This window comes from Hippoglossus stenolepis, chromosome 13 (genome assembly GCF_022539355.2).
Source record: "Hippoglossus stenolepis isolate QCI-W04-F060 chromosome 13, HSTE1.2, whole genome shotgun sequence".
NCBI classification, from domain to species: Eukaryota; Metazoa; Chordata; class Actinopteri; order Pleuronectiformes; family Pleuronectidae; genus Hippoglossus; species Hippoglossus stenolepis.
This window is the reverse complement of record NC_061495.1, coordinates 15,049,960-15,062,021: the sequence shown is the minus strand read 5'-3', so window position 1 is coordinate 15,062,021 and position 12,062 is coordinate 15,049,960. Positions and strand designations below refer to the sequence as shown.

General features: G+C 44.2%; 1 protein-coding gene across 1 annotated transcript; it reads left to right on the top strand.

The window, feature by feature from the left end:
* Positions 1 to 5,331: 5,331 nt before the first annotated feature.
* ackr3a (atypical chemokine receptor 3a) lies at positions 5,332 to 11,013 on the top strand. Its single transcript, XM_035175225.2, has 2 exons — positions 5,332 to 5,509; positions 8,305 to 11,013. The coding sequence occupies exon 2, from the start codon at positions 8,372 to 8,374 to the stop codon at positions 9,503 to 9,505; it is 1,134 nt and encodes a 377-aa protein (XP_035031116.1). The 5' UTR covers positions 5,332 to 5,509; positions 8,305 to 8,371; the 3' UTR covers positions 9,506 to 11,013.
* The last annotated feature ends 1,049 nt before the right edge of the window (positions 11,014 to 12,062 follow it).

The window sequence follows — 12,062 nt, the reverse complement described above, 5'->3', positions numbered from 1 at the left end:
CTGTCCCCTGGAGCAAGACTTGTCATCAGCTCCTACCCATCTTCTGCATGATCCCAATGACCTGACTCATAGGAATGAATATAGAGAGTGTGTGTGTGAATGTGTGTGTGTGTGAGTGTGTGTGCAAGAATGCAAAGAGGATGGGGGTGAGAAGCAACCTGTAAGGCTTGAACTTTGTTTGAGTTACTGCTGCGCGCAGGAATGATGGACAAAGTTAATGGGCTGTATGAACCAGGGCCAGTCATGGTGAACAGCTTAGCATGAAGGCACTGACAGATTCGTAGGTCAGAGAAAGAGACGGAGAGAAGAGAGAGCAAAGATGAAGAGGAAAAACTAGAAGGACACTCAGTGGAGCGAACACTTCCACCGAGGCCAAACACGCCCTTTAAATTCATCCAAGCTGCACCAGATTCAACACACAGATATCAATTCTCTAAATATGGGTGATGAATTGTTGCTTGGGAAAACTTAAAAAAAGTGAGGAAAAAAGTAATTAAAACCAAAACCAGTCTGACAGATTTTAAATAAGACAGTTGCACTGTACCTGGTCTCTCTCGCCCTTCTCTCCCCCTTTCTCCCCCCTCCCCCATCTCTCTCCCCCCATTTCTCTCCTCTCGACCGGTCGAGGCAGATGGCCGTGCAAATTGAGTCTGGTTCTGCCGGAGGTGGGAGGGGAGTTTTATTTCTCTCCACAGTCGCGTGTGTCGTTGTGGGAACCAGAGGGTTTCTCTTTTATTGTGTAAGGTCTCGACCTTTCTATGTAAAGTGCCTTGAGATCTAAATGAACTTTCATGGAAATCCGTTATGCTCTTTTTCTGTAATCTCACTTACAAACCAACAAACAAGTGGACAGGGGGTTAAAACATAATAAAGGACAAGATTTTAAAGCTACTTCATTTTTTTTTAACATTAACAATCGATCAGATTAAGTGTAAAATGAAAGGTCTCACTCATTTTGTCGACCCCACAGAGAACTGTCACTCAGCTCGTAAGGTTTATTGAGCCTTTTGTTGCCTTTCAGCCCTTTGTTTCCCTTTTACAGCCCACAACTTTACTTTTTTGCTTCACTCTCACTGCTCTCATCAGCGTTTCTTTTTTCTTCCTGAGCTGCCGCACGCAGCGGTTTTCAGCACAAAAGCTCTAAAAAGCTCTAAATAGCCCACTGTAACCAACCTGCCCGGCACCAAATGACAAACAGACAAAAGTTAGAGACTCGCTGTGGAGCATAGCTGAGCTTTTAGCGGGAGTTCGTGTAGAGCAAACAATCCAGAATTTGAAGTAAATATTGGACTTTCACTCGCCACATATACAAACACGTCTCTAAATGAATTATTCTGTTGCTCCATTTCTGCTGGTTGAGTAAATAAGTTTTTGTTTATTAACATATTCATCATAGCAACTTAAGAGCTAATCAGCTCGGCTTGTTTTCACTGCCTCAAAGTGGCCCAAACCCAGCTTGAAGAAATCCAGTCAACGCGCCACAAAGACTCTCAGTTCATTCTCACTTTTTCTAAGTTTGACATCTGAGCAATTCTCAGGTTTCAGTCACATTCATGTGCTGGTGTAAGAGACGATCTGTCAACACGAGGAATGCCTTCGTCGCTGCATTTTCCAACAGGGATCCAAACTTTCTGCCAAACACACACCTGCATGAACAGATCCCGGAAACAAGACACAAAATATCACCTCATCACGGGCGTTAGGAATAAAAGAATAAATCTTTTGTTCTTTGACTTTTTTGTAAGATTCATTGTGCTCCCCCGTCTTCACTCCTTCACCAGCTCCTTCTGCACCACTCCGTCTTTCAGTTTAACTCGCACAGGGCCTCCTCTCCCCCGGGAAGATAATTGAAAATGAATGGAAAATTAAGTGGAGGATGAGTGAGGAATGAAGAGCGGGGATATGGAGGAATGTGAGGAAGCAGAGGCATGCAGGAGGAAACCTCAGAGCAGGATGAAAGTTCAACAGTTGATGGTATGAATGTGCTTGAGAATGAGACTGAGAGGGACCCTCTGAATGGTGATTTGCACAAAAATAGGCCATGTCAGTCAGATCCCCCACCGTGACACAGGGCTGGACTACAATAGAAATGGCAGTCATTAGGAATAACCCTCTCAATCTCTCTTCCTCTGTTTTCCTCAACTTCTCACTCCCACACAACCATCCACCCTCCTCTTTCCCTACGTCATCACTACCCTGTTCTCCTGCCGCAGTGCTCTGCCCTGATCCAGCTCCTTATCTTTTGATCATTTTGTTTAGCCTGTGTGTGACGACTCGGCCTTGCCTGGAATAGTACAAGAAGGGTTGAAAGTACTCCGTGGGAAACAGTGTGTTTGAATAATAGAATGGTTGCTAAAACATACAACAACATACGACAAAAATAAACTATGCTTATTTGACCCAAATTCACAACTTTGCCTCAGTGGCTTTACAATATGTTCAAGATAGACACTGTCTGCCATTATCTCCTGAATTCAGGAGGGAAGCACTATTATCAGCAGGGGGGAAATGGGAAAAAACAATTGAGCAAGGTCTCTTCTAAGACAGTCATGCAATGCATGTTGTATATGGCTGCAGAAGCAGAATTAGAAGCACTGAAAAAAGGAATTGCAATTTATTAAACCTGCATTTAATCTGCAACTTTCAGGTAAATTGTGGAGGAGCAGAAACAAGCTGCCTTTTCAAGTTGAAACTTGTTCTCAAACAGTTGCCTATTTAGAAATCCAGCAGATGCACACATTCACATTCTTTCTGAGCCATGTTTGCGACCCTCAACAAGTTTAAGTCTTTTTTTTGCTCGGTTTGGGTCTCCACCACTTCCAGTAGGGAACACATGGCACTTTAGAGGTAAAATTGTGTTCACCTACTTGCCACTAACTCTGTTCTCCCATTGTTTGGTGCCGAGGAGGCAGTGCGCAGTGGGTTTCAGCTTCCAGCTGTGTCACTGATGAAAGTAGTCAAAAGAGTGAAGCTGTGCACCGGAAAAAACCAAAACAATGACCTGAAAGGTGCTGAAATGCTCCAGAGCTGAGTCGACTGCAGGGTCAGGTGATTATTGAATAAATGAAGTCATGGGAAACTATATTGAGTTGATCAGATTCAGGCAAAGTGGAAACGTGTGGATCACAGAGAAAAGGTCACGCAAGTGTTTAATTTCATTAGATATTTCCTTTCACATCAAATGCGGATGGCCTTTTCTCACACAACACACACATACACAAACAGACACACACACACACACACACACACACACAGACGCACACCCCTGCTGTTCCCAGTCCTGCTTCCTTGTGAATGAGGAATACAGAACAGAGGTTGGCAGCAGTCTGCAGGGCTACGGATGCTTATCAGAAAGGCTTACAAATCCCTCCTGATGCTCCTGATATGGAGGACAATGGGTATGCGTGCGTAGTGGGAGCTCTCTTTAAAGCCTCATTGAAACCGACTTCACTACTCTGCTCTTTAATGAGGTCAGACCGGCCTGCTGGCTGCATTTCATCACTACATACACACACAGTAATAATAAACTGCAGTAAGGGGACGTGTACCACTCAACGATATCTTCTTCCCAAGCAAACATGCTGGACTCACTGCACCTGGTTGACTCTGTATACTTCAATCACTCAAAAAGACATCAAAAGAAGTACTCTCACTTGAGCTCAGCTTATTATCATGATTTCTAGTTTCAAACAGGCTTCATCGGCGCAGTATTGAAGGACAATCCCACAGTTTCAGCTGCATTGTCAGATCCCGTCTTTGTATTGAACTTGGGGTTAATTGCCCTGGTGGGAGCAGTCACGAGGCCACCAGAGTTGCAGGTGAGCGTTCAGCTGCGCTCGGAAAAGACGTGAGCCACCCACACAGCTTTGTGCTGCTTCCAAAGGATGTGGATGAAATGAGATTGAATGCCGCTTGGACGACAATGAAACAACGAGGCAACACGCAGCTGATGTTGTTGTTTCAGGACGTTGCATTAAAAAAAACAGACCCCTTTGCACCTTCAGTTGGCTTCTGATTCAAATGTGAAGTAAATCCGGAAAGTAACTCTTGCTGCTGTCCGTTGTTCGGAGGGCATTTTCAGTTACTTCTGTTGGACTGGATTAAACCTGTTCGTTGGTTTTGGGTGGAAGCAGTAGACAGCAGATGTGGTTTACCGAATGTCTGCATGTCTGGTTTCATATTTAGGTAATAGGGTGGAGAACGACAGGAAGCACGAGGAGGTGCTCATGTAGTAATAACGTTAATATGTATTGTGCACCACGTTTATTGTATATTTACCCTATGGTATATATTGAGGTTTCAAGGCCACTATTACTCACAGCAGTCACCAAGTCTTGATTAAAACAATTCAATGCCACGTGGTTTCTTAAGTTTCTACAGGCTACTACACTTTTTTACATGAGGAGCAGCTTTTCTACTGATTTCATCCATTAGACTATGTTTTGTAGAATATAGCTACAGTGCTAATGATGATCCAGAATCTGTATTATACATAATCAACACCTGTTGGAGGAATTATATGTTTTTGATACAGCTCTATAAACAGAATCAGTGAGTTTCATAGAAAATGAATGGAACTCCGATGAGCAAGGGTTTCTCTTAGATTATTTCCTAAAAAAATGTTTTTTTCCTTTACTGTAAACATATTATGTTTTTTTTTCTTTATTACAAGTTTATTCTTGTAGTATAATGACTTTATTCTAACATTGGGACTAAAGCTAATGTAGCATTTCTTAAGTCCAACTGCCACTTTCTTCAAAAAATTCCACATGATCACCAAAATATTGAATATTAGACCATAAATCAAACTTTACAGGTTATGTACATGGGTTAACACCCAATTCAAAGTGGAATGTTGCATACAATTATTTTATTATGTAGAATGTGACATTTATTATGCATTTAGCGATCACTAACTCATATATCAGTGTCACAGTGAACAGTGTGAGCAGCATCTAAACAGCTGTGTCCTCACAAAGCTTTGAAATTGTATGCCACATGCACTAAAATATTCATGCTCTAGTTGCTTATTAGAAACAACGGGATATAGTGCAGTGCGCGTGTATAGACCTGCATGCCTATACAACGTGCATCAAACAACATACTTGATATTTTGAGGTCACATTAAAATTGTGTGTTATGCATTAGTCATATCGTTCATAAAATGCCGGGAATTCAGTGCGTTCCTTTTTCTTTTTTCTCTCTTCCTCTGCCGAAACTGGCCGGACTACTTGCTGTGTATTGAACGCCCGAGGGGGACGATGCCATGTCAATACGCACGGCTGCTGGGACCAGCCTTGGAGGCGTAACTCCTGAGAGTATCAGCAAGTGCAGAACAAGGAACAGGCTCAGATTGATTCGCGGAGGCGGAGGGGATCCTGTGCGCAGTAAGTTGCCTTTCCTGCGCTGCAGTCGGTGTTAGAATATTCATCCGGTAAAAACTCGGCGAAAACGAATCTGGTGTTTGGACCAGAAGAGACGCGAGAGAGGAGGGAAGAGTTAAAAACAGGTAAGCCGATAAATGGAGCTAATGCGGGCATGAGGAGGTTCTTGGTTTACTAACCTTTGGATTACTTGGGATGGTCGATACCTGCGGTTTGAACCGCTAACTTATTGTTACATATCATTATATACGTGTAACCTACTCAGTATTATTTCTTAGAAGATAAACAGACAGTTTTGGAGGATTTAATTTTTTTACATTTTAGGGATTTTTCCAGATCTGAGCAGCTCCATCTTCCCTGCGCGTAATTGACCTGCCTCCCCATTTAAACACCGAACAGACTACTGTATACCAAGCCGCCATCTGATAAGACGTGTTTGTTTCCAGCCTGACATAAATCAACAGTGACAACAATGAGATGCAATGTGTTTGCGCTCAGTAGCGGGCTGGGAATTCTTGGCTGGATCCGTGCGTAATGACGGACAAGGCAACACTGTGGCTGTTAATCCACGCGGAAACATGATGTCCCTCCGAGGGGAACATATTTTTATCCCGGGCTACAAGAGGAAAAGCCCGTAGATAGAGAGTGGCAGCAGGGGAAACTTGTGACAGTCGTGACGCACCTGCACCATTCTTGTGGGCGGCATTAGCACATGAAAATGGCCTTTGGTTGCTTTTCACTTTGTGTGTATTGAGAAACAAAGGAGGTTTTCTGCTAATTTGTAACTGGATGCTGGCGAGTTGAAAAGAGGAGAAGCAGAGGCACACACACTCTCTCTCTCTCTCTCTCTTTCTCTCACACACACACACACACTTTCTGTCACACACACCCTGGGAGAGTTAGAGAGAGAGAGAGGTGACTTATAGGCTCTGTGCTGTGGCTGTTATCTGATGATTGCGGGCGTTAACAGGTTAATGAGCTTGAAGCCTGTGGGGCTACCTGGCACCTCCAGGTATTTTCCATATAATATAAGGGAATTAGACAGAGACCATTGTGAGGGATTTATCTCCACATACACAATCCCTCCATTAGAAGTGAATAGCGCTCCCCGGTGTGTCAAAATAATCGAGAGTTAAATTAAACGTGTGATATCTGACATCTCTTTGAAGGGCTTCAATCGCGGGCGGTGCGTGGTGGGAGAAAAAAGTTGCCATTAGCAAACAGAAGAAGCAGTGTCAAAGAGTCAAGACACTCCATTAATACAAGTCCTGGATTTAAAACCAAGTAGAAGTCCTGAAATGTTCATGATAGAAATGTGTAAATATGCAAAGTTGGTTACCAGTTATAAGGGGTCGAGGAGAACAAAATCCTGCATATAAATTAACTTTATAGCATGTAACTTCATATTGTTAAAGTTAAAAGATAATCATAACCAAATAGTAAATCACATTTATGCAAAAATCACAAGAAAATGAATAATTTATAGTAAGTTTATAATTAATATAATGTAAGTATATATAATCTGTAATTCTATATCTTTTTTTACAAGCTGATTATTTGTTTGTATAAAATCTGGAACTGTGGGCTACCTTTCAGATACATGTGGGTTAAAAACATGATATTTGCTCCTGAATTGGGTTCGAAGTATGAGCGGCCTGTAGAACGGGTGAGACACGCCAGAGAGCTGCACATCCTAATATGTTGCAGGTGTGTATATATATTTCAACGTTGCCGTCTTCTTTCATCATCCTCTGTGACTTTGTGTCCAATTATCCTCTGCCCAGCACAACTCTCCCAGTCAGACAGATGTCTGGCGAGGTCACATTTCACTGCTTTCCGGCGTGCTGTGTCAGCCAGTGGTTGGTGACCCTCGTTTTAAATCGTGGTCCGGCCGTTTCGCGGGTGTCAGAGCCCCCCCCGCCGATCCCTGCACACAATTCACTCTGTGGGCGTACAAACCAGCGGGGTTAAGCCACTCGTGTTCCGGTTTTGATCTATCACCTTTCACCTCCGAGCTTTCACATTGGCAGGCTGCCTGTTAGGGGGAGCTGAGAGAGACATCACAGCGAAAACAAAATGTGAAGACAAGGCAGGCGCAGCCATGCAGGGCCGGACCCCTCAGCGGCACTGTGGGCTCAAAAGGTTGCTGGCCTGCTAAGCTGCTCCAGACAGTTACCTCTGTGATCTTGCATATTGCTTCAGTCACCTTACTCCGAGCCTATCTGCCCCTTGTGTTTGAGACTGCGTGCAAGTGTTCATGTCTTATTAGATTCAGATGTTGTAAAATGACGTACTTGAGGTTATGAGCAGCATTTTCTTTCATCATCTGGGCGGTGACAGCTCCACTCTCACCCTTCATCTTCCCTCTGCCTCAAGAGGAGAAGGGAAACATGGGAGTTTTCTTTGACCATAACATGCTTGTTAAGGGAAAACATTCTTTAAAGTGGCATCAGGTTTCCCACCCTGACCAGCGCGTTATCTTGGAATGCCCGAAACGCTCCGGAAATACAGCCTGTTTGGATTTCTCGATCCCACTTCCTTCTGTCTAATCTGCACTCTGTGCTAGTGGAGCTAATGTAAACATTTATTGTTCTGCTCCCTGACTGCGTATCAGTCAAAGGCGTCTCTGTACTGTTGTGACACGACAACAGAGAACCTCTATTAACTCATTATAGTGGTGTTTAAACAGTTAAACCACATTAAGATGTTTCAGGATCTGGTGGCATACCACAAGTGGCTTCCTGTTTTATTAGCTCATGCCGTGTGAGTCCACATGAGTAAAATAAGCCATGCTTAATGCCACAGAAAATTGCTTTTTGAATATGATACCAGAAGGTTAAATGGGGAAAAACAAGCATTTAGCTGTTAGATCTTTTTCCATATGTTGCAAAAAATGATGAATTGATTGATGTTTTTGCAGGATCTGTCCCATTCAGAGGTGGTGTGTTACCTTCCAGAGATCTGTGGTCGTCTCCCAGCCCGGAAAAATGAGTCTGAGCACCAGCGAGCTGGAGGACCTGTGGGAGTCGTTGGGGGAACTCAACTTCTCAGAAACCTTCAACATATCGAGTGTGAATGCAATGGTGTGCGCCACGGCGTTCAACCGCAGCGCTCTGCTCTACTCCATGTGCATCCTGTACACTTTCATCTTTGTCATCGGTTTGGCCGCCAACGCTCTGGTCCTCTGGGTCAACATCCGAGCGCAAAGAGACTCCACCCCTCGCCCCGAGACGCACATGTACATCACTCACCTGGCAGTCGCAGATCTGTGCGTGTGTGCCACTCTGCCCGTGTGGGTGAGCTCACTGGCCCAGCATGGCCACTGGCCCTTCGGGGAGGTGGCTTGTAAACTCACGCACCTGCTCTTCTCCGTCAACCTCTTCGGCAGCATCTTCTTCCTGGCCTGCATGAGCGTGGACCGCTACCTGAGCGTGTCGCAGCAAGGAGAGAACGCGGGAGGCGTGCGCAGGAAGCTGATCCGCAGCGGAGCGTGTGTGGGGGTGTGGCTTCTAGCTCTGGTGGCTTCCTTGCCGGACACCTACTTCCTGCGCTCTGTGAAGTCGACGCATGGGGACACCATGCTCTGCAGGCCCGTGTACCCGGAGGAAAACCCCAGGGAGTGGATGGTGGGAGTGCAGCTGAGCTTCATTTTTCTGGGCTTCGCTCTCCCCTTTCCTGTCATTGCAGTGTTTTACGCCCTGCTAGCCAGAGCTCTCAGCCGCTCCTCAACTTCTTCATCATCGTCCGCCATAGAGCAGGAGCGCCGCGTGAGCCGCAGGGTGATCCTGGGCTACATCGTTGTGTTCCTGGGCTGCTGGGGGCCCTACCACGCCGTCCTCCTCGCTGACGCCCTGTCCCAGCTGGGCCTGGTGCCTCTGACCTGTGGCCTGGAGAATGTGATTTACGTGGCCTTACACCTCACCCAGTGCCTGTCCCTGCTCCACTGCTGTTTCAACCCCATCCTCTATAACTTCATCAACAGAAACTATCGCTATGACCTCATGAAGGCCTTCATCTTTAAATACTCCACGAGGACGGGCTTGGCGCGTCTCATCGATGCTTCCAACATGTCTGAGACCGAGTACTCTGCCGTCGCAGTAGAAAACCCTCCACAGATCTGAAACTCAAAACAACCCAATGAGCATTTCCTGAACACTGTATCTAAATCTATAATGTAATATAAACAAAAGTCACAACTGATGTTCTCATCAGATTCTGACAACTCTCAGCATTATTTATGAAATAACGGTGAAAGGAGAACAAAAAAAACAATCCGGCATCTTTTTTATTTTGACAGAAATCTGCTTGAGTCCTGTAGGAAAAGCTTGAAGCACTTAGAAAACAGTTTCATTATAACAGCTGATACTGAAATAATATGAATACTGTCACTCATTTGTAAAACAGTGACTGTGTAAAATCATTGCCTTTACTGTGTTTATAGGATTGTACTGTGCGTGTTTGTGTGCGTGGCGTGCTTAATCTGACAGGCGTTGAATATTGATGATATTAGTAATATTGTTAATCCTTTTGTCTTAAGTTGTATTTATATACTTTTTAAAATTGTTTTGCCTCTCTCACGCTGTAATGGAAGGTCTTCACTCACTGATGTCTGCTCAGTGCTTCACTTCATACAATGCTGCCTTATCATTTTAGTCCAACCACTGACCGGCTCAGTGTTTTAGTCCTGCTGCCTCATTATTAATCCAAACCTCATGTCACACCAGCTGAACCCTTGAGACAATGATAATGTATTTTTGAATTGCCTCATGCTACTTAACAAATATAAATGATCTGATGAATGTTTGTTCTGTGCAACATATACAGGACCAGAATCTTTGGGAAATACGCGTACAGACATGAAAGTGGTTTCAACTTTGTCGTCTAACTTTCTGCAAGGGACCAAGTAAACTTATTTCCCAGTATGTCTAACTGTTGCTCTAAAGAAGCCAAATTGTTCTTACAAATGATTAACATCAACACTGCAGATTATTAACTTCTCTGTTTCCTTGTTACTTGTAAATATTTTCATACATTGTCTGAAGGCTCCAGCTGGGACTACTGAGCAGATACATGTAGCTCCCATGCATCTTTTCTGAAATGTACAATATTAGGCCGATATGCTGTACCATCTCTCTGTATGTACACACATGTCCATGCTGCTGCACACAGACTACAGGTGGCTAAAACCTTTATGACCAAATAACAGGAATTAATAGCTTTACTCCTCTCATGGAGACAGCAGCTGTGGTTTGCAGCAACCAAGTGTTTATTAGGGACCAAACAACAAAGGACATGACTGCATTAGTTAAAGTGTGTGCGTGTGTGTGAGTGTGTGTGTGTGTGTGAGAGAGTGTGTGTGAGTGTGTGTGACACCAATAGGTGATGTTTCATGTGTCATAAACAGTTTACTCACTGTCTGTTGTAGGAAACAACAAACCCTTGATATGCGGACACAGAGCACATTGTGTCATGTGATTGGTTACACATGGACGCTTTTACACTGAAAAGATTTCATGTCGCGATTAGAAAAGACTGCGGACGCCAACATGTGTCTACAAGAACAGAGGCATTCCTTTTGTATTGTAATGTGTAACACGTGTTTTGTTATATATTAAATACAGAGAAAATGTTCAGCCTCAGTGATTTCTTTGGTTTCCGACAAAAGTAATAGCACAACTTAATGCCCCCCATGCTCTGAGATGCTTCAGAGACTTTTTCATTTCAATAAATATGTTTCAGAAAACCTTTTAGACACTGCATTCTTACACAACAAACACATCAAGAATTATCACCGTAGCTTTGTGTGGTTTACCCCCAGCTGTCGTGGCTTGCGCACCGAACTCTTCACAAGTTATGGTTCAGTTATGGAACACGAGGCTTTTAGTGTGAAAGAAAACACACAGTTTTCAATTACTGTCGCACTAACTGTCTCTCAGACATCAGTGAAAGAAACAGATGTCGCTTCTGTCACTTTAAAGGAACGGTCCGACATTTTCTTTTGACAAGTAGGGTCAGTTGGGGTCAAAACTAGACAGTTCGATTTATGATGTTTCCTCATTTAGTGAGACAAGAGTGAAAAGGAAACTGAACCTTTAAAGATGTTAATGTGCCATCAACAACTCTGATGAAAACACAGGCACACAGTCAGAGCAGTGGGGGAATTGCAGCCTGTTGCTCTTTCTGGGCTGTCGCAATAATGGGGACGGAAACTCATCGCCGCTGTTCTCCTTTACCCGAGAACTTGACCCGCTCTCCTGTGGGAGGGCCAACACCCCTGCCACTGTTCTTATCTGCAGGATAATGTGACAACGCTCCACCCTGCCTTCTTGAAATCAGCGGCCAGATGTGGGAACATCATGTACATTCATCGACAGCCTCTTCTCACCCTTTCCCACGGGATGATGCGTTAAATGGGAAAATCATTTTGGTGGCCAAGGACCACACCACTATAACTGGGCGGAGGGATGTGGTGAGCTCCCTCGGAGAGCTCCCTGCCAAGGTCAGCTCTCATACTTGGCAGAGGAGAGGAGTGGTGATCCATTGCTCCCTGAAGACCTTGTGACATTTGATACATTGTCTGTTTCCCTCCTCTTTCTAACATCTGAAAATAATTTGGGACATTGATTTAAATGAAAAGATCTTCCTCCTTTTTCTCGTTTTCATCTCTTATCTACAGAG

Excerpts from the sequence above, each read along its gene's own strand:
- ackr3a (XM_035175225.2), top strand. The coding sequence starts at position 8,372 with ATGAGTCTGAGCACCAGCGAGCTGGAGGACCTGTGGGAGTCGTTGGGG.